The sequence below is a fragment of the Felis catus genome, chromosome D1, assembly GCF_018350175.1.
Source record: "Felis catus isolate Fca126 chromosome D1, F.catus_Fca126_mat1.0, whole genome shotgun sequence".
Classification (NCBI taxonomy): domain Eukaryota; kingdom Metazoa; phylum Chordata; class Mammalia; order Carnivora; family Felidae; genus Felis; species Felis catus.
This window is the reverse complement of record NC_058377.1, coordinates 100,811,287-100,838,702: the sequence shown is the minus strand read 5'-3', so window position 1 is coordinate 100,838,702 and position 27,416 is coordinate 100,811,287. Positions and strand designations below refer to the sequence as shown.

Below are 27,416 nucleotides of genomic sequence, written 5' to 3'. Positions count from 1 at the left end.
TTAAAGACTTACAGGAACCTAGAGGTTGGCTAATGTCAAACTAAGGTTGCCTTTTGCCTCTAGCAAAGTATTAACACTGAGGCAGCTGAGTTCCTTGAGGAAGGTCACTCTGCCTTTCTCAAGCACTTGTCAGCCTGCTCTAAGCTGTAAGGAAAATGATGTTTTTCTACATTTCTTTTGCCTTTGTTCTCCACAACACAAGGACAAATCCCATCCCTTTAATATGAATCAAAGTAGTAAATAATGGTAGTAAAGTTCAAGGGTCATACAATTGCATCTAATGTCTTCACTCGAATGGGTGGCAAATTATCACAATTACTTAGTTTGAGCCTGGCTTCAAATCATATCTCCTAAGGCAGTGAATTCTGTATGCTTGTATTGGTATCATCACACACAAAATAATAATAAAAATGGAAAGGTTATTGAAACGTATCACACAGAGTCATTTTTCCCAAATCAAGAATACTTTAATGATTTTAATCTATGATGTCATCTAGATTTATAGGAACCATAAAAAAGAAATGGCTATGCCCGTTTCTAGTTCCCACTGAGGACTCAGACAAAAAAATTTCCTGGAATATTTTTGCCCATACGCTGGTAATGCTTATAAATTCATAAATTATTTCTTGAACCCACAGATCTGGCATTTACTTCATTTGTTTAAATGAATAACATAACTGCAATAGGGCAACACGTAGGGCAGGAAAACATTCCTGTACATGGCACTTAACAATAGACTTTCATGACACATATACATTTGTGCCTGTTAGTAAAGGAAAGGCATTTCCTTCTATTCTTCAAGTTCTTCTTGCTGAATTAGGAATTAAATTCACATGAGACAGATTAACAGGAGAGGAAAAAAAAAATACAGTTTTATTGTGTGCTCACAGAGGCCAAATAATGAAATTGAGATCTAAAGAAATTACCAAAGCAGGCAGCTTTTATATTATTTTTATGAGGAGACAATAAATCTGTTAATGAATTGGCAGGATAAAGAGAATTGAATTTGCAGTCTTCGATTAGTAAGAAACTCTAAACAGAATTTGGTCTGTGGTAGTAGATTGCTAAAATGTAATAAGGGTTGTTTATACGGCCTTCTAGGCTCTGAATTTCCTATACTTGGGGATAAGGATGTGTCTTTACTTCCTGCTACAGGGAGGGTACCTTTCCCATGGGAGATTTACTTCCTGTTTTCAGGAGCACAGAGGAAAGTCAGAGGATCCTCGCACAGGCCTTCTCTTAAACAACTTTTATTTAATATAATCAGTATGCCAAAGTGGCACATTTTGGGTGGCCGCCATGACACCCACATTAGTGTCCTACAGTGAATCACCTATCATAAAGTATCATGTGGAACAGGGCCACTACAGTGAGTACTCCCCAAGATTGCCACATGGTGCGACTTTAGGGCCACTACATTACTTATATTTTGGGGCTACAGTTGACACGTGGTGTTACATGGGTTTCAGGTGTACAATATAGTGACTCAACAAGTCTATACGCTATGCTGTGCTCACCATTACATGTAGCTACCATCTGTCGCCATACATCACTATTATAATTAATACCATTGACTGTATTCCCTACATCTTATCTCTCATTCTTGTGACTTATTCTTTCCATTACTGCAAGCCTGGGTTTCCCACTCCGTTTCACACATTTTGCCCGTCCTCTCCTCTGGCAGCCATCGGTTAAATGTGAAATCTAAAAACCAAAACAACAAACAAAAAGCAGAATCAGACCTATAAACACAGACAACAAACTGCTATGTTACTTATTTTTTATGTGTTCCCTGGATTTGTGCAATACAGCGACCCATTGAGCAATAATATTAACGGAGGGTTCTGGCTAAGATGAATAAAATAAGGCAGATTCTTTTCTCAGTCTGCAAGCCCTTCCTGTTGTTCCCATCTGCCCTCCGTCACCCGTGGCATCTTCTCTTGATTTACAAATAAGACTTGGATGGTCTCTCAGCTTTTTAGAACTCTAAGAATCTGTGGGTTGCTGTTTTTGTAAATTTGAGGTAAACACACTAGAATATTTCATGACAATAGCTCAGAATTACTTCTTCTTAAAAGAGATACTTTATTTTTTATGACTACTCTGTAGTTGGGAACATTAATAGGAATTAATATTAACAGGAAATGCTTTGGCTCAGACAAACATGATGCTTAGGGAACTTCAGTTTACTAATTACATCTGTATCATATTTTCAGTATATGTATAATGAGATTGTTAAGAGACAGCCTAGGAAACACACTATTAAAAATGTAGGATGATATATATGGAGATCAGTTAAATACTATATGAAAAGCACCAAGTTTTGTTAAGAACTCCACAATGAATATATATATATATATTTTTTTTTTTTAAATGTTTTTTTTTTTTTTTTTGAGAGAGAGAGAGAGAGAGGCAGAGCACAAACAGGGCAGGGGCAGAGAGAGAGGGAGACAGAACTCTAAGTAGGCTCCAGGCTCTGAGCTGTCAGCACAGAAACCCATGTGGAGCTTGAACCCACAAACCATGAGATCATGACCTGAGCCGAAGTCGGATACTTAACCGACTGAGCCCCCACAATGAATTAATTAAATTCACACCTTTTGCCTTCAGGAATTCAGTGTTGAATGAAAAGATGCTTAGAAGACACATGTATGAAAAGGAAGGTAGAGGCGTTTTTATGGTCGGAAAAAATGGAAATGTAGATTCATCTCTCTGTCCCAGTGAAGGATTTCAGTGAAGTCAGGGAACAGCAACATGTTTGGACAAAATTCAGGGATGGTGGAGCATTATGTTGATAGCTGTCCAGGAGGAATTTAAATATACTTAAAATTCTAGTACCTCCCAATTTTCTTTTTTTTTTAATTTTTTTTTCAACGTTTATTTATTTTTGGGACAGAGAGAGACAGAGCATGAACGGGGGAGGGGCCGAGAGAGAGGGAGACACAGAATCGGAAACAGGCTCCAGGTTCTGAGCCATCGGCCCACAGCCTGATGCGGGGCTCGAACTCACGGACTGCGAGATCGTGACCTGGCTGAAGTCGGACGCTTAATCGACTGCGCCACCCAGGCGCCCCTAGTACCTCCCAATTTTCAAATCACTACCATAAATTATGGCACATAAGGGTTATTTTTGGAAACACGTGGAACTTGGCTTTGTTGTTAAAGCATCATCCCAACACTTTTTTTCTTAAAGAATTGTCCTTGTACAAATGAAATATATTTGCAAGAACAGGTCTCAAAATATGTTTATTTTTACTCTGTTGAACATCCACCGGCCTTACAATAAGAAAATACTTAAAATTTTTTAAATGTTTATTTATTTTTGAGAGAGAGAGAGAGAGACAGCACACGAGTGGGGAGGGGCAGAGAGAGAGGGAGACACAGAATCCGAAGCAGGCTCCAGTCTCCAAGCTGTCAACACAGAGCCTGATGTGGAGCTCAAGGTCACAAACCACAAGATCAGGACCTAAGCTGTAGTCAGACTCTTAGCCAACAGAGCCACCCAGGTACCCTCAATAAGAAAATATTTAACACACATTTACTGAATTTTTACTAATGTAAATATTTGTGTCCAGGATTATGGGAATGTAGAAAGACACACGTATGAATAGATAAAAATCATATTCAATAATGAGTATATTAGGAGTAATGGATGTTATACAGTCATAAAACCATAGAAATGAGGGTGAACGACATATAGTTGAGGGGAAAGAACCAGACAATGACTAATGAAAAAAGTAGTATGGAAGACTACCAGATTTCTAAATGAGAAGTGAAGGAGATATTTCAGAAATGGAAGAAACAGGATGAACAATGAAACAGATGAAAATTATTAAATAGGTCTATTTGAAATTCATTAGTATCTGCTTTTACTAAAGGAGGTGTAAGATTCATGGTGACCATGAACATAACATTGAAATAAATTCTGTTATTTTCTGTCTTTGATCAATTTGGTGATAAGCATGAAAAGCTCAGCCTTTGCCAAGTTGAGACACCATTCATCACGGAAAATACATAACCACAAATCTAAGTAATCATGTTCACGTAATGATGAGTGAAGACAGTGGCTTTTGATTTGAGTCCCAACAATCACAAGGTAGAAAATAAATACAATCTGCTATGTGTATGTACCAGAGGTAAGAACAGAAACACCAGTTTCAAGTAGGTTTCTGTATGATTAAATTTAAAGAATTATAGAAGAAAGACATATTTTTTTGGAAAAATGAGAAATCAAGCATTTAGAAATTTGTAAAAGAATTATGTTGTACCTGCTTACTTAGTTGAATTAACTGCAATGTAACTGCCAAACAATTCTATTTCTTTGTTTAGGCGTCGGTGTGCAATTGTCGTTCATTTGTCGTTTGTTTGAAAGGTAAAATAGAGGCATCTGGGTGGCTCAGTCAGTGGAGGGTCCAACTCTTGATTTCGGCTCAGGCCATGATCCCAGGGTTGTGGGGTCGAGCGCCACATCAGGCTCCATACTCAGCATACTCTCCCCTTCTGCCCCTCTCCCCCCACCCACTCACCTTCTCAAAATAAAATAATGTAAAATTAAATTAGTAAATTAACTTTAAATTAAATTAAGTTAAATTAAATTAAATTAAATTGCTAAAAACGAAAGGTGAAATGAAATGGGGTCATTTAGGTCAAGGGTTTTTTAAAGGGAGCCAGGAGGCTATTAAGAAAATAGGCCTTTCTTTTATTGACGTGAGGAATCACATTGATTGATTTGCAGATATTGAACCAGCCTTGTATCCCAGGTATAATTCCCACTTGGTCGTGGTGAATAACTTTTTTTTTTAATGTATTACTGGATCCAGGTGGCTAATATCTTGTGGGACCTCATCAAAATAAAAAGCTTCTGCACAGTGAAGAAAACAACCAGCAAAACTAAAAGGCAACTGACAGAATGGGAGAAAATATTTGCAAACAACCTATCAGGTAAAGGGTTAGTATCCAAAATCTATAAAGAACTTATCAAACTCTACACCCAAAAAACAAAGAATCTAGTGAAGAAATGGGCAAAAGACATGAATAGACACTTCCTCAAAGAAGACATCCAGATGGCCAACCGACACATGAAAAAATGCTCAACATCATTCATCATCAGGGAAATACAAATCAAAACCACAATGAGATATCACCTCACACCTGTCAGAATGGCTAATATTAACAACTTAGGCAACGACAGATGTTGGTGAGGATGCAGAGAAAGAAGATCTCTTTTGCATTGCTGGTGGGAATGCAAGCTGGTGCAGCCACTCTGGAAAACAGTATGGAGGTTCCTCAAAAAATTAAAAATAGAACTACCCTACGACCCAGCAATTGCACTACTGGGTATTTATCCAAGGGATACAGGTATGCTGTTTTGAAGGGACACATGCACCCCCATGTTTATAGCAGCACTATCAACAGTGGCCAGAGTATGGAAAGACCCCAAATGTGCATTGATGGATGAACGGATAAAGAAGTGGTATATCTATACAATGGAGTATTACTCGGCAATCAAAAAGAATTAGTTTTGCCATTTGCAACTACGTGGATGGAACTGGAGGGTATTATGCTAAGTGAAATTAGTCAGAGAAAGACAAATATCATATTATTTCACTCATATGAGGACTTTAAGACACAGAACAGATGAACATAAGGGAAGGGAAGCAAAAATAACATAAAAACAGGGAGGGGGACAAAACATAAGAGACTCTTTTTTTTTTATTTTTTTTTAACGTTTATTTATTTTTTTTGAGACAGAGAGCACGAACGGGGGAGGGGCAGAGAGAGAGGGAGACACAGAATCAGAAGCAGACTCCAGGCTCTGAGCCATCAGCCCAGAGCCCGACGCGGGGCTCGAACTCACGGACCGCGAGATCGTGACCTGGCTGAAGTCGGACGCTTAACTGACTGAGCCACCCAGGCGCCCCAAGAGACTCTTAAATATGGAGAGCAAACAGGGTTACTGGAAGGGTTGTGGGAGGGGGCTATGGGCTTAATGGGTAAGGGGCATTAAGGATGTCACTCCTGAAATCATTGTTGCACTATATGCTAACTAATTTGGATGTAAATTTAAAAAAAAATTAAAAAAAAAAAAAAAAAGAAAATAGGCCTTGGGCACCTGGATGGCTCAGTTGGCTAAGCTTCCAGCTTCAGCTCAGGTCATGATCTCGCAGTTTGTGGGTTTGGGCCTGGGTCGGGCTCTGTGCTGACATCCCAGAGCCTGGAGTCTGCTTCGGATTCTGCCTCCCTCACTCTCTTCCCCTCCCCCACTCACACTCTGTGTCTCTCTGTCTCTCAAAAACGAATAAATGTTTAAAAAAATTTTTTTTAATAAAAGGAATAAAAAGGGGGAATTTATCATGGATAAATCTAGAAGAGTCAAATTATGAACTATAATTTTCTTTGAGTGTTTTTGTAAAAGTTTGCAACAAGAATGAAGAGGAAGGTCAGGGTTAATTGATCCCTTTTGTCTGAATTATTTCCCTTGGCAATTACCAATAACTGGACACCAAAGTGGCCTTATTTACCATGTTTCTAGATATGTATCTCGTTAATCTCCTGGAAACTCTTGGAATGTCCTTTATAATTAAAATGGATTCCCAGCTTCACACACAGATACTTTTTCCTCAGTCACCTGCCTTCTGTTACCTCTGCTTTTGCATACCAATTGGGCCCAAGATGCTGGTAGATCTATTTGCTAACACCAAATCAATTTCCATCACAGGCAATTCTTCATCTTCTGTATCTGCAGATTCTGAGTGTCTACTGTTGTTGATGATGGTCTTTCACTGGTATAAAGTCATTGGCAACCCCTTGTGCTCTCTGCCCATGGCTAGGATACTTATGGTGGGAATGTCAGCTGCTTTGATACCCCCGAAATGAACATCCCGCTTATGTCTTCTGTAGGTCATATGATTAATCATTTCTTCTCTGATATCTCTACTCTCCTATTGCTGTCTTGCTCAGATGCACAGGTCAATGATTTCGCTATTTTTAACATTTTTGCCTTCATTGAATGGAGCACCCTTTTAGGAGTTCTTGTCCCTTATTGTCGTATCAGTCTTGAAGATTCGCTCTGCTGAGAGGAGGTTCAAAGCTTTCTCCACCTGCACTTCCCACTTAATGGCTGTTAGAGTCTTCTGGGGGAACTATGCTTTTCTATAATATATTCTTGGCCAAATTCTTCCTCTTTCCTGGATTAACCCAAAATGAAATCTTGGTTTTACACTCGTGTGATTCCCATGTTAAATTCTCTGATTTATAGCCTACGGAACAAGGATGTGAAAGAGATGGTGGAAAGTTGAAAAATAAAATGTGATTTTAAGTAAATAGTCACATAGTACAAATAAATACATATTTATATACATACACATGCAAATGCACTCTTCTGTTTTCAAATCTCTTATTATACTTCCATGTTATATTATATTATTAAATTGTCTCAAAAAAAATTAAAAAAAAAGGGGGGCGCCTGGGTGGCGCAGTCGGTTAAGCGTCCGACTTCAGCCAGGTCACGATCTCGCGGTCCGGGAGTTCGAGCCCCGCGCCGGGCTCTGGGCTGATGGCTCAGAGCCTGGAGCCTGTTTCCGATTCTGTGTCTCCCTCTCTCACTGCCCCTCGCCCGTTCATGCTCTGTCTCTCTCTGTCCCAAAAATAAATAAACGTTGAAAAAAAATAAAAAAAATATTGTCTCAAATACCTTAACTAACATAGTATTTTACTATGCTACTATGATGCCAATATTTAGGTACCCTATATTTTATTGTATGTCTCCATTTTAAGTCAGCCATGCTTAATATTTGGAAAATTTATCAGTCTTCATGTTAGTGTGTCAATTTTGTATTAGTTGTTAATTTTATGCACTAATTTAATTATTCCAAGAACCATTAGTGTTTAGTATACACCTGTTGCACTATAGGTGTCTTGCATTTCATGGTGATTCCAGTAGTTTGTATACTAGTGAGTTCAATAATGTAATAAAAAGAAATAAAATTAATTCATTAATCTTACAAATTATTTATGATAAACTCTAAATCTCCCTAAGTGAAAAGTCAATATACTCTCAGTTCAAGCAAATGTCTACCTCTAGAGTGCAGAGAAGAAGATCCTTTGAAATTTCATTTCAGATCAAAATGGTGAAGAGGGATACAGTGGTGATGGGGTGAAGAAAGGAATCCAAATGAAGAGGTTACAATTACAGGTCCTGAGGTGGGCAGGGCAATGCCTTCTCAGAGGTTATGTAGTTGTAGGGGAGCAAAGTTTTTCCTTTCTTCTCTTCCTGGTTCTCTGACTGATCTAATAATTAGGGGCACATGCACTCCAAGGTGTCCAGCAGCACTATCAACAATAGCCAAATTATGGAAAAAGCCCAAATTTCCATTGACTGATGAATTGATAACGAAGATGTGGTTTATATATACAATGGAGTAGTACTCAGCAACCGAAAAGAATGAAATCTTGTCATTTGCAACACCATGGATGGAACTCGAGTGTATTATGCTTAGCGAAAGAAGTCAGTCAGGGAAAGATAAACATCATACGATTTTACCCATACTTGAAATTAAGAAACACAACAGATGAACATAGGGGAAGGGAAGGAAAAATGAGATAAAAACAGAGAGGGAGGCAAGCCATAAGAGACTCTTACATAAAGAGAACAAGCCTAGTCTTGCTGGAAGACAGGTGCATCAGGAGATGGGCTAAATGGGTGATGGGCATTATGGACAGCACTCGTTGAGATGAGCACTGATGTCATATGGAAGTGATAAATCACTGAGTTCTACTCCTGAAACCAATACTACAATGTATGTTAACTAACATGTATTTAAATAAATAAGTTTTAAAAAGCAAAAAAGATATTAGATTAACAGGAGAAAAACAAATTTAATTTCATAAGTACACGATCTCATAAAAATATAAAACTCAAGTAACCAGAACAGGTAGCTTGTATATTTTTTAGACAAAGAAACGATATATTTGGGGTTTTTTAATGTTTATTTTTTCATGAGAGAGAGAGAGCATGACTGGAAGAGGGACAGAAAGAGGGGGACAGAGGATTTGAAGTGGGCTCTGTGCCGACAGCTGCTAGTCCAATGTGGGCTCAAACTCACAAAAGCGAGATCATGACCTGAGCCACAGTCAGATGGGTGGGTACTTAACCAACAGAACTACCCAGGAGCCTGAAACAATATATTTGTGAAGAATTGACATGACAAAGAAGTGTGGCCTTGGATTAGTAAATAAGTAAAGAGGTAACAGTTTGTTTATGCAGATTCCTCAGCCCTCAATTCCCTCTCTGGTGAAGAGGATGTCTCTCTTTCTCCTGGTACAGGAAGGGTACCTTTCACATAGGAAATTTATTTCCTGCTTTCAGGAGGACAAAGGAAAGTCAGAGTGTCCTTCTTGCACCTGCTGTTTCTTAGGTAACTTTAATTTAAAATAATCAATAGCCAAAGTGGTATATTTTGGGGTGGCTTATTCTGCCCCCCCCCAAGATGAAAATGAGAAGGATAAAAGTGCAAAGTGGAGGGTCCTGCTAAAGTACCTCTTTGTGTTGAAATTCTCAATACAGTCACTTCCACTTGGCTCTTCTTTCCTTCTTCTGCCTTCCCAGTCCTGGTTAAATGATGTTCTTAAATTATAAATAATTTACTCTCCTCAAAGCATCCCTGTACCTATGGCTCAGTTGATTTGACCATTGTCTCCAATATAAGACTGTGAGTATTCTTTGGTGAAGGTTGAGTATCATCCTTACCAATCCAGTGCCTTTATCATGTCTGGGACACAAAAATTGAAAAACAAATAAATAATAAAAACCACACACCTAGGGCACCTGGGTGGCTCAGTTGGCTGAGCATCCGACTTGGCTCAGGTCATGATCTTGTGGTCCATGAGTTCGAAACCACATTGGGCTCTGTGCTGAAAGCTCAGAGCCTGGAGTCAGCTTTGGATTCTGTGTCTCTTTTCCTCTCTGACCCTGCCCGCTCATTCTGTGCCTCTCACTCTCTCTCAAAAATTAATAAACATTTAAAAAAACCCACACACCTGATAACATTTTTGTTTGGGTTGTTTTGTGTTTATTTTGTTTTGCTGACACTATTTTTGAATGTTCATCAGAAATTTTCAGAACATAATTAAATGAGAATATAATATATGCTTTGTATATGTATTTAATAGCTTTTACAAAAATATTTATAAATGGTTGTGGATACTAAATTAATGCCTATATAAATACTTATATTAATTATATGGGAAGTAAAAAAGCATTCATCTATGTCCTTCCTGGATGTTTTCTTCTTTATCTAGCTCTGCTCAAGTTTTCTGATGTCAACCACTAAAAGAATCTTACAGAGAAAACATGGATATGGCTATGTGTTTGTAGGACCATGTAAGACTCAATGCCATTCTTAATTACTATTAGAATTATACCCCTAAGTAATTATAACTGCCCTTGGTGAAAGAATTTCAGAATGGAAGCAAACGACAAAAGGCTTCTCTGCTTTTGAGAGGGGCATTTATGGGAAACTGACAAATTGAGGGGAAAATATGGTGGTGGAAAAAATCAATGGGAAGGCTTCTTTTGGGGAAAAAAAAGGTTTAAGAACTTCCATTTGTACCATATTTTCCCAATTTATCAATACACTTTTGTTAATCTTTCTTAACTTTTCGAAATGCAGTCAAGTCTAAACAAGTCAGAAGCTTAGTGGGTTGATCAGAGGCTTCTCATTCAGAAGTTATAAATATGGCATCACCCTTCCATATGACATATAACAGTAATATCATGTAAAGATTGATTTGATGCACATACTGGCTTCTTTAATCACATCTAATGAGTGTGAAGTCATAAACCAATTAAAGGAGATATTTTAAGCTCATCTAAAAATGGAAGAAACCAACTTGATTAACTGTAGGCTTCATCTCCCTGAATTTATGTAATTAGAGAGTGAAAAATCACTGTCTCAGAATATTGAAAAGTAGCTTCATGACTTAAATAGGAACTTAGGGCAGATGGCTGAACTAACCCTTCCATGTGGAATTCTACAGAAATAGGGAACACATCAAAAAGCTTTGTGGTCTATTCTGGTTCATGTACTTCCTTCCTCACCCATTTCCTTCCACTCTCTACATCACAATGTCCCCACACATCCACCAGGGACTGATGAAAGAATTATTATCCAGTATTACCATACAAGTGACTATTGATATAATAGACATGTTGCCATATCTGGACTCCTTTCCTTCAGCCTTGCACTGAAATCCCTAAGGATAAAAATGACATCGTGATGGTACATTTGGGCATTTGTATAACGCAGTGAGCAGATGGATGCACACAGTGGTAGGCTGTGTGACACCATTTGTTAAAATACAACAGTGGCAAAGCTCGGTAACCGAGTAAATGGGTGCTCTTGTGTAAAAGCCAGAGGCAGCAACTTTAAACCTCTTTGGACACTCCTCTCCAGAAATATGCTGTGAATATGGCACCAAATGCAACCCCAAATCGTTGTGGTGTTCAACGACTCACTAGACCTCACCCCCACTCTGTAAAAGAGGATCTCAAACTAGACTATCTCTAAGGCCCTTTCCGGTTGCCTTAATCCATCTCCCCAATCTGTGATTCTACAGCTGTGTAAACCTATCTCCACCATTGGAAACATTAAAACGACAAACAAACAAACCACGCGAGGGGCTTCATCTTCGTACAAAAGAATCACTTAGGCTGATTTGACCGGAAGGGCAATAATGATATCAGCTAGAGAGTGTGAGTGGTGGAAGCACACATACTTGTAAACACAGCTTCTTCACACCTTCTTTACCTCTTTTTCTGCCTTCAGAATTTAACAGGAACTTCTCAGAAATGGTTATACAACTTCATTAGGACTCAGGTGAATAAAATGTAAGGCTTCAAGGTTGGACTTTGGCCCACCAGAAGAATGGCCAAAATGAAAATGATTCACGATATGAGCATCAAGCACTTGTGTGAATGCGGAACCACCATGACTCTTACACGTTGACAGCAGGGATCAGAAGTGATGCACAACTCTGAAAAACTGTGGGCCAGTGTCTCTTACAGCGGGCCCCAAACATTGGGATGCCACACAACAAACAGAATGAATAAACTATCACCAGAGGCAATGGCATAAGGGAATCTTGTATACATAACATTGGGTGTAAGAATCTAGACATACAAGCTTACAAACTGAACAATTTTAGTTCAGCATACTTTTTAAAAAACATACTAACCTGCCATATTGGACGTCAATTTGTGTTTCGTTTCATGGTCTCTGAAAGGCTGTTATGTTCATGTTTTCGTCTAGATTATGTGTGCAAGATGTTTTTATTTCTCAAAAGTCACTAGTAGTTTTTAAAATAATACACATTGTGGCGCCTGGGTGGCTCAGTCGGTTGAGCGTCCGACTTCGACTCAGGTCACGATCTCGCTGTCTGTGAGTTCAAGCCCCGCATAGGGCTCTGTGCTGACAGCTCAGAGCCTGGAGCCTGCTTCGGATTCTGTGTCTCCCTCTCTCTCTGCCCCTCCTTAGCTCATACTCTGTCTCTCTCTCTCTGTCAAAAATAAATAAACATTAAAAATTTTTTTTTAAATAAAATAATACACATATACAACTTTAAAATTAATTCTAAAAAGATACGCAGTTATTATCCAGTTGTAGAAAATTGCAAATTTTTTTAAACCCTAGCAGTTTATTTTATACAGTATTTTCAAGATACTTCTGTAAAATTAACAAAGAATGCAACTTCTAGAAAATATTTCATTAAATAATTATCCCGTATGTTGCTGAAAATGAGTTGTTTGCTTATAGAATACAGATGTTAGCAACCCACAGCTCCTGGTTTTCTTGTTTCCTCCAGCAGGAAGACTTAGTTTTCCTTGGTACCAGTATCATGCACAGAAATTATTCATAATGGCCCATGACTAGGGCCAGAAAACTATTATCTGAAGGAAGGAGTTCATAAGTAGACAGTTTCTATGTAGTGCGATGCTTAGGGGTGACTGTGGCACCAAAGGAATTGTTTAGTTACAGATTATTTTCTCACTTGTCTTTCTATGACATCCTAAACTTTGCCTTCAGTCTTTCCCTTCATAATTCTAGAAAGCCATTCTCTCTTAACAAACAAATTCCTTCGGGAATTAATTTATATTTTTCAATTTTGTGCAGTATATTGCCACGCATGCTCCTCACCTAAAGGGGACTGGGATTAGACTACATAGTCCGGAGGGACGGCCATGTTTATGAAGTTCAAGCTTGGCACCCGTATGAACAGAATGTAGCCCGAGGAGATCTGACCTCCCTGCAGACAGGGAAGCACCTGCCAGGAAAACGAGCATGGAGAGGACTCAGGAGAGGTGACTGAGGGTGGCTCCACGTCAACCTCCAAATATGCATCAGAGATATAGAGAACAGTAGTAAAGTGCCCACGTAACACAAATGCGTCATTTTCTTGAGTTCATCGGATGGCAAGTTATTGGCAATTCCTTAGGTGGTTTAAGATCTGTGTCAACAACACGTCCCAGAGGAGTACATTTGGTGTTTCAGTATTGGAAATATCACGCAAAGAGTAGCAATACGTTCAGAAGAAGCATTAACAATTGTCACTAGAATCACTTTTCCAAAAATTAAAAACACACTGATTTTATTGAATTTTTGACTCAAGAGTAGCCTGGTTTATGGAAAGCAAGGGGAAACTCCATAACAACAAATAAAACAAGTAAAAAATAGTCATAAGAGCCAAACCTATGTTTCTGTTTCCTCCGGGTGAGGTTTCAGAAGAAATGTGAAACTACCTGAAGCCCTGACACGTACAATCTGGTAGATGCCATGCACATCTTGCTTATTTTGTCTGCTTACACAAATTTTGAACTTGCAGATTGTGTGGCCATCAAATTAGCGATGTTAAGACTCGAGAAATACAGGTGATACATATGATTATTTTACATTTTATGGAATATCAATTAGCAGTGGTCGTTTAAAAAACATATCCAACCTATGCTCGTATGTGTACAGCAATGATTTGTTCACACATGATAAAATGTTGTTCAATCACAATACAGAGATTATCCACCAAAGCTACCATGTTATATAAGTTCCAGGGTAACCAATTTCTTTCTCTCTTATTTGCTTCCTGCAATTGTGCAATGAATGAAGCCACCTGCCACATCACTTTCTCTTCACATCAATGCTAAGAATGATCAAGTACCCAGCTAATATAAATAAACCAGATTACCTCCAACATAGTAACCCTCCTGCTGTCAATCATCCATCATTGGATTCTACCTTGGTGGATAATTGAGACTTTAATGGTCTCTCAGCTCTCTCAGAAAGCTACAAGTCTGTGCATCATTAATTTGTACATTTTCAAGGGTCACTTTAACATAAAGACACTACAGCATTCTGTAAGAGTACTTAAGAGAGTTATCCTTAAGATAGCTTTGCTTCATTGCATTATATCGAGGAACCTATAGTGAGCAAACCCTATGGATTCAATGAAATTCAATGACTATGGGACTATAGAAGTTTACTTATTCCCTCTGGGTTTCAATTTCTTCTTTTTTTTAATTTTTTTAATGTTTAATTTTCTTTGAGAGACAGAGAGACAGAGCACTAGAGGGGTAGGGGCAGAGAGAGAGGAGACACAGAATCCAAAGCAGTTTCCAGGTTCTGAGCTGTCAGCACAGAGCCTGACGTGGGGGTCAAACTCTGGAGCCGTGAGATCATGACCTGAGCTGAAGTTGGACACTTAACTGACTAAGCCACCCAGGCGCCTCAATCTCTGTGTCATATTATAAGTTGTTAAAGACAACTGGGGATGCGTATTAACACATGAAATATATCATACTATGCGTTGATAACTAAACAATGTAAATCTGACTAAGGTAAAAAGGAAAAAATGCCTTTGAATAAATTAATGTCCGTTAATAGAAAGAAATGTGTTGCCTCTATTCATAATACTTTTGTTATATATAATGTATGTTCTGATGCCATTTTTGTTTAAAAATTACATATCCAATAATATAGACAATGAAATCTACTTTTCCCTAGGCAGTGAGATTATGGCAGGTTTTTCTGTTTGTTTATTTTTTTGTTTGGCTATTTTTACAACAACTTTTATTTTATGAATGTGTTTATGGAAGAGTGTCCGTAGATGTGTGTAAATGTATGTATGTATAATGTGTACACATACACATTATAATGTATAAATGTGAGCAGGTATTTGTTTGTAAATTATGGAATTAAAATGCTTCTATGAAGAGTAGTAAACTTGAAATAAGGAATTCTCATTGACTGGAGTCATTTTACTCTTGCTAATTAAGTATACCATTGAGGAGTAAGAATAGAGAGGAACAAAAGGAACTTTTTTTAGAAGTCTGTATTTTTCAGTCACGCAGCCCATATGAAATATCAGATGATAAATGATGTCATTTTTTTAAGTGACTTATTCCTTAGAGGCCAAGTGTTCAACACCCAGGGACCAGATACAGAGATGACTATATAATCTGGCTCATTCAGGAGACAATGCTTGCTGAACCTCCTGCAGACAGAGCTGTGTACAACAGAGTCAGTAATTCTGGGGAAGGTACTGATATATATATATATATATATATATATATATATATATATATATATTTTAATTTATACTTTAGATTTGTTTAGCTTTTTATCCTTTTCAATTGAAAGCATGTGATAAAACCAAAGGAGAATATGAAATATTTTAACTTTAATTACTTGGATCAATGTATCTTAAATGCATAAATACACAGATAGCAAGGGCGACAATAAAATGGGAGCGTGGACTCTCAAGCTAGTTGGACATTTTTTTTATTATTTTAAATCTCTTACTGTCACGTTGTATATTTAAAAATATATATTCGTTGTTAAAGGAAGACAATTTTAACTGATACGTCCACAGGGACAGGTATTTAAAGGAGGTGAGGCCAACAGTTTGGAAATATGCACATTGAACACTAGATCATTATTCAGATATTCATTTTCTGTCTTTCATCTCCATTATTCTTATGTCCTCATGGAATAGAAGAGGTCACTTATGATACTGCACAAACATCATTCGTTGGGTAAAATACAACTGTGGGACACAGATTTCCGCTGGCCTCCCAAAGACGACCAACTTTTTTTTTAATGTTTATTTATTATTATTATTCAGAGACAGAACGTCAGAAGGGCAGAGAGGCAGAGAGAGAGGGGGACACAGAATCTGAGGCAGGCTCCAGGCTCTGAGCTGTCAGCACAGAGCCTGACGCTGGGCTCCAACCCATGAACGGCGAGATCATGACCTGAGTTGAAGGCAGACGCTTAACCGACTGAGCCACCCAGGCACCCCACCACCAACTTCTTTAAAGCAAAGAGAGGCAGATTTCAGAGATATTCTGTGCAAGAGCATTCAGTGAAAACAATAAAATAATATTACACTTTCTAGAAAATTAGGTTGTGGGTGCAATTCAGGAATGAGTCTATCTGAGGTTAGAGACTGTGAATTTATGAGTACTTTTACCATGTGACTTATGCATCTGATCTGTTGGTGAATAGATCTTGTTGATTATAGTAAATTAAGGCAGATGGATTCACACACTAAACCATTTTCCCTTTCTTGCTGCCCTGTCCCTGTGATCAGCATCCAGCATCCCTACAGTTTGGTCCCCCAAATTCTTCCTACTCTCTCCTGAGCAAGAGCAACTGTCCGAGGAGAGCGTGGTTAGCCTCAGCATACTCCTGTCTATCCACTCTGCCATAGTGCTCATGGAGACCCTTCCACCGTATTGTCCAGCAACCACCATCTGCCTTGCTCCAGTGGGTCCTGGAACAAACTATCTGTACCTCTTGTTTATTGAGACTGGATAGAACATAGAATTAATGGGGTTGTGGGAGAACGTCATAGCCAGGAAACTACCAGACCTCTGTCCACTCCACTTTCTTGGATGATGAGGCAAAACAAAGGAATATATTCATCACCTGCACCTCTTACTTAATTATGCTTCTCTATTACAGGATATAATTCATGTTGGCAAAATTTAACAACAACAGCTACCTTATGAGAATACCTGGATTATTGTGAGAATTATTGCCTCAAACTACGAGGATATTGTTTTCAATCTATAAGCTAGACGTAGCAAAAGTTATCATAAAAACTACATAGGTGGTGTGGAAATAGCATGATTTAATTTGGATGAAAAGTGTGCTACAAATTCTGTACAGTGCTGTTGAAATGCAGGCAATATTATTATCACTATCATGTAATCGATTGGTATGGGTATGTATATATTTCCAGGATAGTCTGTTTAACCTAAACAGTCCCGGCACTGCTCATCTCTTTTCCTGAATACAGAAAAATAGAAAGGACCAGCAGTTTAACTACTAAGATAATAGAATGATGTTAATCGTGGTTCCATTTCCTTCTTTCACAACCAGGGATTCCCAGATCTCAGCGATGGCTGGTGAGAACTGCTCTGTGATGACGGACTTCATACTCCTAGGACTTACTGGAAGAAAAGATGTGCAGCAGGGGCTCTTTGTGTTCTTTCTGCTGGTTTATGCCATAACCATGATTGCCAATCTGGGGATGATCCTGCTGATCAAACTGGACTCCAGGCTCCACACACCCATGTATTATTTCCTGAGCAACCTGTCTTTCTGTGATGTCTGCTACTCCTCCACTGTGTCTCCCAAGATGCTGGCTGGCTTCTTATCTGAGCAAAAGAAGATTCCATACAACTCGTGTGCAATTCAGCTGTATTTTTTCGGGGCCTTCGCAGATGTGGAGTGTCTCATGTTGGCTGTCATGGCTTACGACCGGTATGCAGCCATCTGTAATCCACTTCTGTATACAATGGCCATGTCCAGGAGAATCTGCATCCAGCTCGTGGCCCTTGCCTACATCGTGGGATTTGTGGATTCGGCAATCCACACCGGTTGCACGTTTCGATTGGCATTCTGCAATTCCAATATCATCAATCACTTTTTCTGTGACATCCCACCCTTGCTGTCCCTCTCGTCTTCGGATACATCTATAAACGAGATAGTGATGTTCACTTTCATTGGTTGTGTGGTGGGGTGCAGCGTCATCACCGTCCTCCTCTCCTACACCTACATCATAATGACCATCCTCAGAATGAACTCAGCGGAAGGGAGACGCAAAGCCTTTTCTACATGTGCCTCCCACTTGACCGCAGTGGCCATATTTCACGGCACACTCCTGTTCATGTATTTCCGACCCAGCTCCAGTTACTCTATGGACACGGACAAAATGGCCTCTGTGTTCTACACGGTCGTCATCCCAATGTTAAACCCACTGATCTACAGCTTACGGAATAAGGATGTGAAAGGTGCCCTGAAAAAAATAATCAGTACTTGAAGTTGGATTTTTCACCAAAAAGTATTTTTTAAAAGATTCTGACAGCTAAAGTTCAGATCCTTTGGCATAGATTCCTATAGTCTCACCATTACAACCTTCTAGATGTTTTCTATCATTTATCATTGTACCTAAATTGAGTGTGGGGAGTCATTATTGATTTTAGCCTTCTTCTCAGACTAAGAAAGAGTAATACTAGGTTATTGCTAGTTTGCAAAAAGGATCTTTTTATACCCGCTTTCTCTGTTCATGGGGGTGCCCCTGCGAACTACTCTCCTCGTGTCGGTTAAACATAACTCCTTAAGATTATAGTATTTTGTAAGTGATGAGTTCAATAAACTTGTTCAGCCAGAGGGGAATGTCTGTGAGTTAAGTTGGGTTTGTTTGCACCCTTCCTGTGGAGGGTTATAAATGTTCCATCATGGCACTCACAAGTATTTCGGTAGTAAGTAAATATATAAGAATAAATTAAAAATATCCTGCCCCAGCTCAAAGTTCTGTGAATGCAATACCCTTTCCAGGATTGTTCACCAAGAGTTCTACTCTGTTATTTACAAAGCTCAGCTCCAGATGCCATTTAAAACATTTATTAAATTAATGAATGAGTGTCCCCTGCAAAGCTGATGCAAGGAGACTTTGTAAATTCACACACACACACACACACACACACACACACACACACACACACACTTGCTTTGCTAATATTATTCTAGTATGTTCATCTTAGATTAAATCTTCACAAACTTTTTTTTTTTTTTGCCTAGGCTGAAATATCCATCAGGGATACAGATCATGGGATGTAAAAATCTTTTTTGGACCATCCATTCCTCTTCATTCTGGCCTGGTTATTTCAGCAGACACCCCCAGGACCAGGTGCTCCAATTATACACCACACCTCCCAGTGCACATCAGCTTGTGCATTCCCCTTCCTGCCCTCACTCTGGAGAACAGAGCTGGTGCTGCTGACAACTTTACAGAAAATGCACAAATGACAGTTGGACAAGGACCTATACTTTGTCCAAAGGCCACTGGAAAGAGGACTCCATCTTTCTTAATGTGTTCATAGCATTATCGTAATAATTTTTTTAAAAAACTAAAATGCCTAATTGATACAGTTTAAGCTGAAAGTAAGATTTAAAGACCTAATCATGTGTTCAATGAAAAAAAAAAAAAACAAAGGGCGCAGTAAAATTTACATAGAATTCTATTTGTAATAATTGACAATTTTGGCTGTCTGTTTATCTGTGAAACAAATAAACACAGTTTTAATAATGGTCATTGCTGGTAGCTGGGTGTCAGGTAATCTTATGTCCTTTGCCAAAAACCTAATTAATTGCATGTGTTGTTTACACTGCCGTCAATTAAGACTTAATCCACTTATGAAAAACGAAAGGAGTGTTGCTCAAGATTCATTTTATTTTAGGTTATTGTCAAGAAGGAATTACAGAGGCACCTTTTTCTGGTTCCGGGAGGAGAGGGCCATGGTTTTACAGGCTTTTTCATTTAAATCTTCTTCCTGTTTTATATAGATTCATTCCTTTAGTGTATAAAATGGGCTGAGTGTATCTCAAAATATCATAAGCATTAAATAACACATTTAGAGGCGCCTGGGTGGCTCAGTCGGTTGGGTGTCCAACTTCCGCTCAGGTCATGATCTCAGGGTTCGGGAGTTCGGGCCCCTTGTGGGCTCTGTGCTGACAGCTAAGAGCCTGGAACCTGTTTCTGATTCTGTGTCTCTCTCTCTGCCTCTCCCCCACTCATTCTCTTTCTCTCAAAAATAAATAAAACATTAAAAAATCAAAAAAATATATAACACATTGAAAAGGTGAAATTATTAGCAGGTTATTAGTTTTGCATTCCTGACTGGATGGACTTTTAAGACAAATCAAAGTATTTCATTATCTATTGACCATTTTACTTTGCAATCTCAAATAATTTATTTGTTGTTTAGAATATGTCATATATCAGTACCTCTCCATCATTGTCCAAATTCCTTCCCATCACAATGTACTTTAGTGAAAAACATATTAACTATATTCCTATCTATAAAAATTAAACTTATTCATGTCACATGAAATTAGATTCCCTGGCCAGCTTTCACATATGTGTGTCAGAATAAAAGAGATTTCTTTGTTCTTCTTTATGTTTTCATTTATTTTTTTTTAATTTTTTTTCCAACGTTTTTATTTATTTTGGAGACAGAGAGAGACAGAGCATAAACGGGGGAGGGGCAGAGAGAGAGGGAGACACAGAATCGGAAACAGGCTCCAGGCTCCGAGCCATCAGCCCAGAGCCCGACGCGGGGCTCGAACTCACGGACCGCGAGATCGTGACCTGGCTGAAGTCGGACGCTTAACCGACTGCGCCACCCAGGCACCCCTTTATGTTTTCATTTAAAGATGACTTTAATTTAATAGCCTTTACCCATAGACAGGAAATGCGGATTTTGTTTTTGTTTGTGTTTTATTTTCATTTTTTAAAAAAATGGTAAAGAGGAGACAGGTGTTAAGATAAGAACTGGAATTCAGAGTGAGACAGACCTGGTTGACACCTAGATACTGTCATTTACTTGTCAGCTGTGTGACCACAGATTATTAGTTTGTTACTCAGGTTCTTCATCTCCCTGACATGGCTTTAATATTTACATGTATGTGGCTTTAATATTTATATGTTATATATGTGTATATATATACATATATGTGTATACCCATACATATATAACATATAAACATAAAACTTACAAACATATACATGTAAATATACATATAAAACATATAAACATATTTATATACATATATACAAATATACATGTAAAACATATAAACATATTTATATGTTTATATAACATAAACCCTATAAATATTAAAGCCACGTACATGTAAATATTAAAGCCACATGCATGTAAATAAATATAGATATAGACATAGATATTTTTATAACCAGGTATATATCTATTTATCTGAGGACGATAGGGACTTTCTAAGATCATTCAGGGTCAACCAGCTCCCTCTCAGGAACTAAAACCTGGTGTCGAAAGAGAAGACGGTATCATTCATGGCATCCTATCATGAACTGGTGTCCTCAGGATACATCTTTATTCCCTTTAGGGCCTGCTCACCCGGTCATTTGGGTTCCATTTGCACATCACAGCTGCAGGTCCTATTTGGAACTGTCTACCCAGCCACCTTGGGGCTTATTTTTCCTAATGTTGCCTTCACTCCTGAGCAAAGATTTCTTCATGACTACCCAGGCTGGCCACACTATTCCCATGTCCAGGCCAGATGCCTGAAACTATATTTCTGATCCAAGTCTCAAACCCCACATTGCCAAGAAACAAGTTTAGGTAATCAGTCCCAGGATACCCCATTTTGTGTTATGCTGCGTGGCCCCATCCCAAGGGCCAAGGATGAAATGGGACATTGTTGGAGGAGGTGGTGGAGAGAATGTGATCGCTGGTTGACCTGCGGTCTGAATCAGAGGCTGTTTACCCTTCCCTTGTCCTTGGAATATACTTTCTGCCCACTATTCCCACAGTTTGAACTCTTCCAAGGACATAGACTTAAAGATCAATGTGGTGTTGAGGGCCCCCAGACGGTTTACATGACTGAGCCTAGTTAAGGCTTCTGTATAAACTTTTAAGATCCTGGAGCACAGGAGTGGCAATCTACTCCTCTTGGGGCTGCCCAAGACAAGCCTTGTAAGTCAGTTCATTAAACATTCCAGGGAGCAATCTGGAATGGTCTGCCTTTTTCTTCAGTCTCTCCCTACCCTCTGTGCACGGGGGAGGACAGTTTATGAGGCAACATACACTTAATGACAAAAGAACCAATATGCATTTCCTGTGATGAACCTGTACACTGTGGTGAACATTGTCTGCTCAGTATTTAGGATGAAGTGTTTGTTTCTCATTGTGATCAAGCTTCCAGTCCATTCTTCCCTACTGACAGTCCACATTGCCCAGAGCCCTTCCTCACCACTGAGCTGTATGGACAAAAACCCTCTTGCAAAGATCCTTTCCACTGTAGTAAATGTAACTGTGATCCTTGTTTGTAACCCAGACTGCATTTTCACTGTCAGAAGGCTTTCCTGTCTAATTGACCCTCTCTCCCACTGTTCAACCTCACCTTGGGTTTAACACTTTTTTCAACTTTCTGCCACACCTTGTCTAAAAGCCAAGTCCCAGCAGCCCACCTAACTAAGACGTCACCATTTGTTGGCTTCTGATCCCATCTCTGGCTCTCAGAGAATAGCCTCCCTCAGGAACTTCAGCTCTCTGCTTACCAGTCAAGAGATTTCAGACCATACGTTCTCGAGGAAATAGTTTATGAGCCAGACGTTAACTTTGTGGATATTTGCAAATTGTTTTTTAATAAGCCACCATGCTTAACAATATCTTGAAATAGTCATGTGTGTTTATAGTAGCCCTCTGGAGAAGGAAAAAAAATACTGCAAGAGAAATAGTTTCTGCCTATCCATAGGTGTATAATCTAAATAAAAAAACAACCAATAGCAAATGTACTCATGTTGACTTCATGAACATTTACTCAGTATCTATATTGGGGAAAATGCTGTGATAAAGAGGCAAGGCATCAAATAAGGAACAATAATAAATGAGTAAGTCTAATAGAGGGATAAAACACACACAGACAGCTACAATGTCATATAGAAAATCCTGAGAGTCTCAAAGGGAGCACACTTAAGATTCTAATGAGGTTTATGATGTGACTTATCATCTGTAATTGAAGGAGATATCACAAAAAAAATCATATAGGAGTTAAAATTTGGAGAAGATGTTTTTAGAGTGAATACAATTAGACAGCTAAGCTGTAATGCACACATTTACATGGGAATAAAAATTAATTGAAAAATAGTCTCAGTAAATTGGATTTAGTTTCTTTCAGAAAAAGAGGGTTGTGACATTTAATGGCTTATCCAATGTTGAGAATAATTGTTATGAAATTTAGGATTGGAGGAAAAAGGAGTAAGAATATGAAATATAGGATATTATGTGAAGGGTAAATCTACTCCTTGAATACATATTAAAAGTTTTAACTTTAAAATAATAAAGAGATAGACATAATACAAGTGATGTGACTGGGCCTGGCTCTGATGTTAGGCTCTGGCCTTATTTTGTAGTTGAGGCCTCATTACTCACAGATCTGGGAAACATCCATATCAAACTGACTTTCCCAACAGTGAGAACCAAAGGTCAAAGAACAGACATTGTTGAAAAAGTCATCAGGCTCAATTTCATTCTTTCTTAAGAAAGCAATTTTCGGCTGATCACTTTCCTAAAGGCATTTTTGACATCTTTGTTCCTCAGACTGTAAATTAAGGGATTCAACATAGGTATAATCAATGTATAGAACACAGAGGTCACTTTGTCAATATCCAGCGAATGACCAGCGCTGGGGCGCAAATAAATAAAAATGAGGGTACCATGGTAAATAGTGACCACAGTCAGATGGGAAGCACAAGTGGAGAACCCTTTTCTTCTTCCTTCAGCAGAACCTGTTTTAAGAATGGCTGCTATGATGCAGACATAAGAGAGAAGAACTGTTAGAAGACAGATAGCTTCCACTAAACCAGCAAAAACTACCAGAACAATGTCATGCATGTAAGTATCAGTGCAGGACAGAGAGAAGAGTGGGGAGATATCACAGAAGAAATGGTTAATTTCTTTGGAGCAGAAAGACAGATGGAAGGTATTGGTAGTGTGAATAATTGAGCTCATGGTACCCCCCCAAAATGCTCCAATCACAAGCTGGCAGCAAAGCCTCTTGGACATAATAACAGTATAAAGCAGTGGGTTGCAGATGGCTAGGTACCGGTCATAAGCCATGGCAGCCAAGAGGAAAGATTCTGTGTCAACCAAAGAACAGAAAAAATATAACTGTGCAGCACAGCCCTTGTAAGAAATGGTCTTTTTCTCAGAAACCAAGTCTGCAAGTAATTTGGGGGCAATGACGGAGGAGTAGCATACATCGACGAAGGACAGTATGCAGAGGAAAAAGTACATAGGGGTGTGCAAATGCGAACTGGTCATGATTAATGACATCATCCCTAGGTTCCCCATTAAGGTAACAGAGTAGATAAAAAGGAACACAGCAAAAAGAACCCTCCAGAGTTCTGGATGCTCACTAAATCCCAAGAGAAAGAACTCAGTCTTCACAGTGAGGTTCTCCAATTCCATCCTCTGCAGTGCCCCGGACCTCTGCAGTTGTGGCACAAGTAATAATGATGGCAATATTAATAACTTCAACATTCACTAAAAATAACAACAATAACAAAAAAAACAGACAAAACAAATAGAAGAGTTATTCTAAATCCACTGTTATCTAAATCCATGTCTTGATAACACATGGGCATATCTACAGCTAGGGTAGGGTATATACATTTCATATATATATATATATATATATATATATATCTGTGTGTATATATATATATACATATATATGTATATATGAAATGTATATACCCTACCCTAGCTGTAGATATGCCCATGTGTTATCAAGACATGGATTGTCTTGATATATTGTCTTGATATATATATATCTGTGTGTATATATATATATACATATATATGTATATATATATGTATATATATATATACATATATATATACATATATATATACAGATATAGGGTATTATACATTTCAAACATGCAGATTTTCAATTTCTTAATTAAATCAACACTCTGCCACTTCTATCACGTAAAGCTATTGTTTTCTGTATTTAAGGGCACCGCCATCAAATCAGTTGTTGAGCTATACATTCTTCGACTCCCTCATCTTCCACCAATGTCAAGTAATAGTGGCTAAACCACGTGGGTATACAGCAAATTGAGTGGATAGCCTCTGTTCCCATTTGTGTTGTTTTTATTTTCACAACAGATAGCATTGCCCTTCCAGCCAAAGCCCTCTATGAGAAGAGGAGCAGAACTTCTGTTCCTTACCTTGAGCTGTGGCTGCCCCTCTGAGGAACAAAACAACTCCGAAGAGTTGTTCGACATCTGCTGATAAGATATAAAGAAGAAAGGTTCTGCGTTAATCATACAAGTGACTGAATCGCAGCTCTGTCTCTCAGAAGTTGTGAGACCTTGGTCAGGCCACTTAACCACCGAGCTTCAGTTCATCACCTATGACATGACAGTGATAGTGCCTTATAATCAAATTGTAAGTGTTAAGTGAATTTCCTTCCACAGTCTCCGTATCCTCACCATCTTGTTCCTTCACGATTCTAAATCTGGCAGCCTGGCGATTCTGAGTCGATCCAGATGTCTGTTTTCCTTTTCTGGAATTCAAGCTACAGAACATAGCTAGAGAAATTCTCATGCCTACAGATTTATTAAATTCAATCCAGGGAAGATGATAACGATATCCAGGAATGTGTCCATGCCCTCTGCCAGGAATAATTGTAAAAGATGTTGAAAAAAGGATCACTGTCCTTACCTTTCTATCTTTTTGCCTTTGACTGACCTTACTCTAGTTTAGAAATCTGTAAGTCGCAGAGAACTGATAGCAACACAATACTTGTCTACGGACATGTGCATTTTGTCAAGTGTAGAGATAATGGATTTCCCTCTCTTCTATGGAAATAGCCAGTTTTTAGTCTATTTGTATATTTATTTGTGAATTTTTTTCAAGTTTTAATTTAAGTTCTAGTTAGTTAATATACATGGTAAAATGTTCAGGAGTAGAATTCAGTGATTCATCACTTTATATATAACAGCCATGTTCATCTTAAATGCCCTGCTTAATGATGAATTCTTGATCTATAATTCTTTGCATTATCTTTTATACCAATTAGAACAGCTTAGGGAATGAATGATGAAGTAAAATCACTGAAAGTTTCATTTTATATTTGTATAAAAGTCACAATTTGTTAATATATCATCAAGTTAGCTAACATACCGGGTATACAGCATGTTCTCGGTTTTGGGGGTAGATTCCCATGATTCATCACTTACGTACAACACCTAGTGCTTATCCCAGCAAGTGCCCTCCTCAATGCCCACCATCCATTTTCCCCTCTCCTTCAACCCCCCTGGCTATAAACCCTCAGTTTGTTCTCTGTATTTAAGAGCCTCTTATGGTTTGTGTCCCTCTCTGTTTGGAACTATTTTTTCTCCTTCCCTTCCCTCATGGTCTTCTGTTAAGTTTCTCAGATTCCACATAGGAGTTAAAACATATGATATCTGTCTTTCTCTGACTGAAAAAAAATAATAATCTTTTCCAAAGAAGACATCCACATAGCCAACAGACACATGAAAAGATGTTCAACATCACTCATCATCAGGGAAATACAAATCAAAACCACATTAAGATACTACCTCAAACTAGTCAGAGTGGATAAAATTAACATCTAAGGAAACAACAGATTTTGGCAAGGATGTGGAGAAACAGGAACCCTCTTGCACCATTGGTGGGAATGCAAACTGGTGCAGCCACTCTGGAAAACAGTGTGGAGCTTCCTCAAAAAATTGAAAATAGATCTACCATATGACCCAGCAATAGCACTACTAGGAATTTATCCAAAGGCTACAGGAGTGCTGACTCATAGGGGCATATGTACCCTAATGTTTATAGCAGCACTTTGAACAATAGCCAAATTATGAAAAGAGCCTAAAAGCCCATCAACTGATGAATGGATGAAGAAGATGTGGGACATATAAACAATGGAATACTACTTGGCAATGAGAAAGACTGAAATCCTGCCATTTGCAACAACGTGGATGGAACTGGAAGGTGTTAGGCTAAAAGTCACGATTTTAAGTTATATTTACATATATGTATATATCATTCATAAAATTGTTGTTTAACTTTTCATAGCATACAGTTATTTCCTTCATTTAATCTCTATTGCAAACCTTCATAATTCTTTTTAGGTCTCATTCTCTTTTTGGGTCTCTTCTTCTCACTACCAGAAAATGATTTCTGTCTTGTAGAGAAAAAGATCCGATAGCAAGGAAGTATATGCTTAACTTTCTCATCAAGTCATGATATAAGCATTTGGATTCATCGATGGCTTCCTCTCTCC

General features: G+C 38.4%; 2 protein-coding genes and 1 pseudogene across 2 annotated transcripts; 2 read left to right on the top strand and 1 right to left on the bottom strand.

Annotated features, from left to right (window-relative positions):
- The first annotated feature begins 6,628 nt into the window (after positions 1-6,628).
- On the top strand, positions 6,629-7,298 carry LOC123380251 (annotated as a pseudogene).
- Positions 7,299-17,384: 10,086 nt separating this feature from the next.
- On the top strand, positions 17,385-18,720 carry LOC101097839 (olfactory receptor-like protein OLF2). Its single transcript, XM_003993322.5, has one exon. The coding sequence runs from the start codon at positions 17,392-17,394 to the stop codon at positions 18,373-18,375; it is 984 nt and encodes a 327-aa protein (XP_003993371.3). The 5' UTR covers positions 17,385-17,391; the 3' UTR covers positions 18,376-18,720.
- Positions 18,721-23,632: 4,912 nt separating this feature from the next.
- LOC101097591 (olfactory receptor 5I1-like) lies at positions 23,633-24,629 on the bottom strand. Its single transcript, XM_023239017.2, has one exon. The coding sequence runs from the start codon at positions 24,563-24,565 to the stop codon at positions 23,633-23,635; it is 933 nt and encodes a 310-aa protein (XP_023094785.2). The 5' UTR covers positions 24,566-24,629.
- Positions 24,630-27,416: the final 2,787 nt, after the last annotated feature.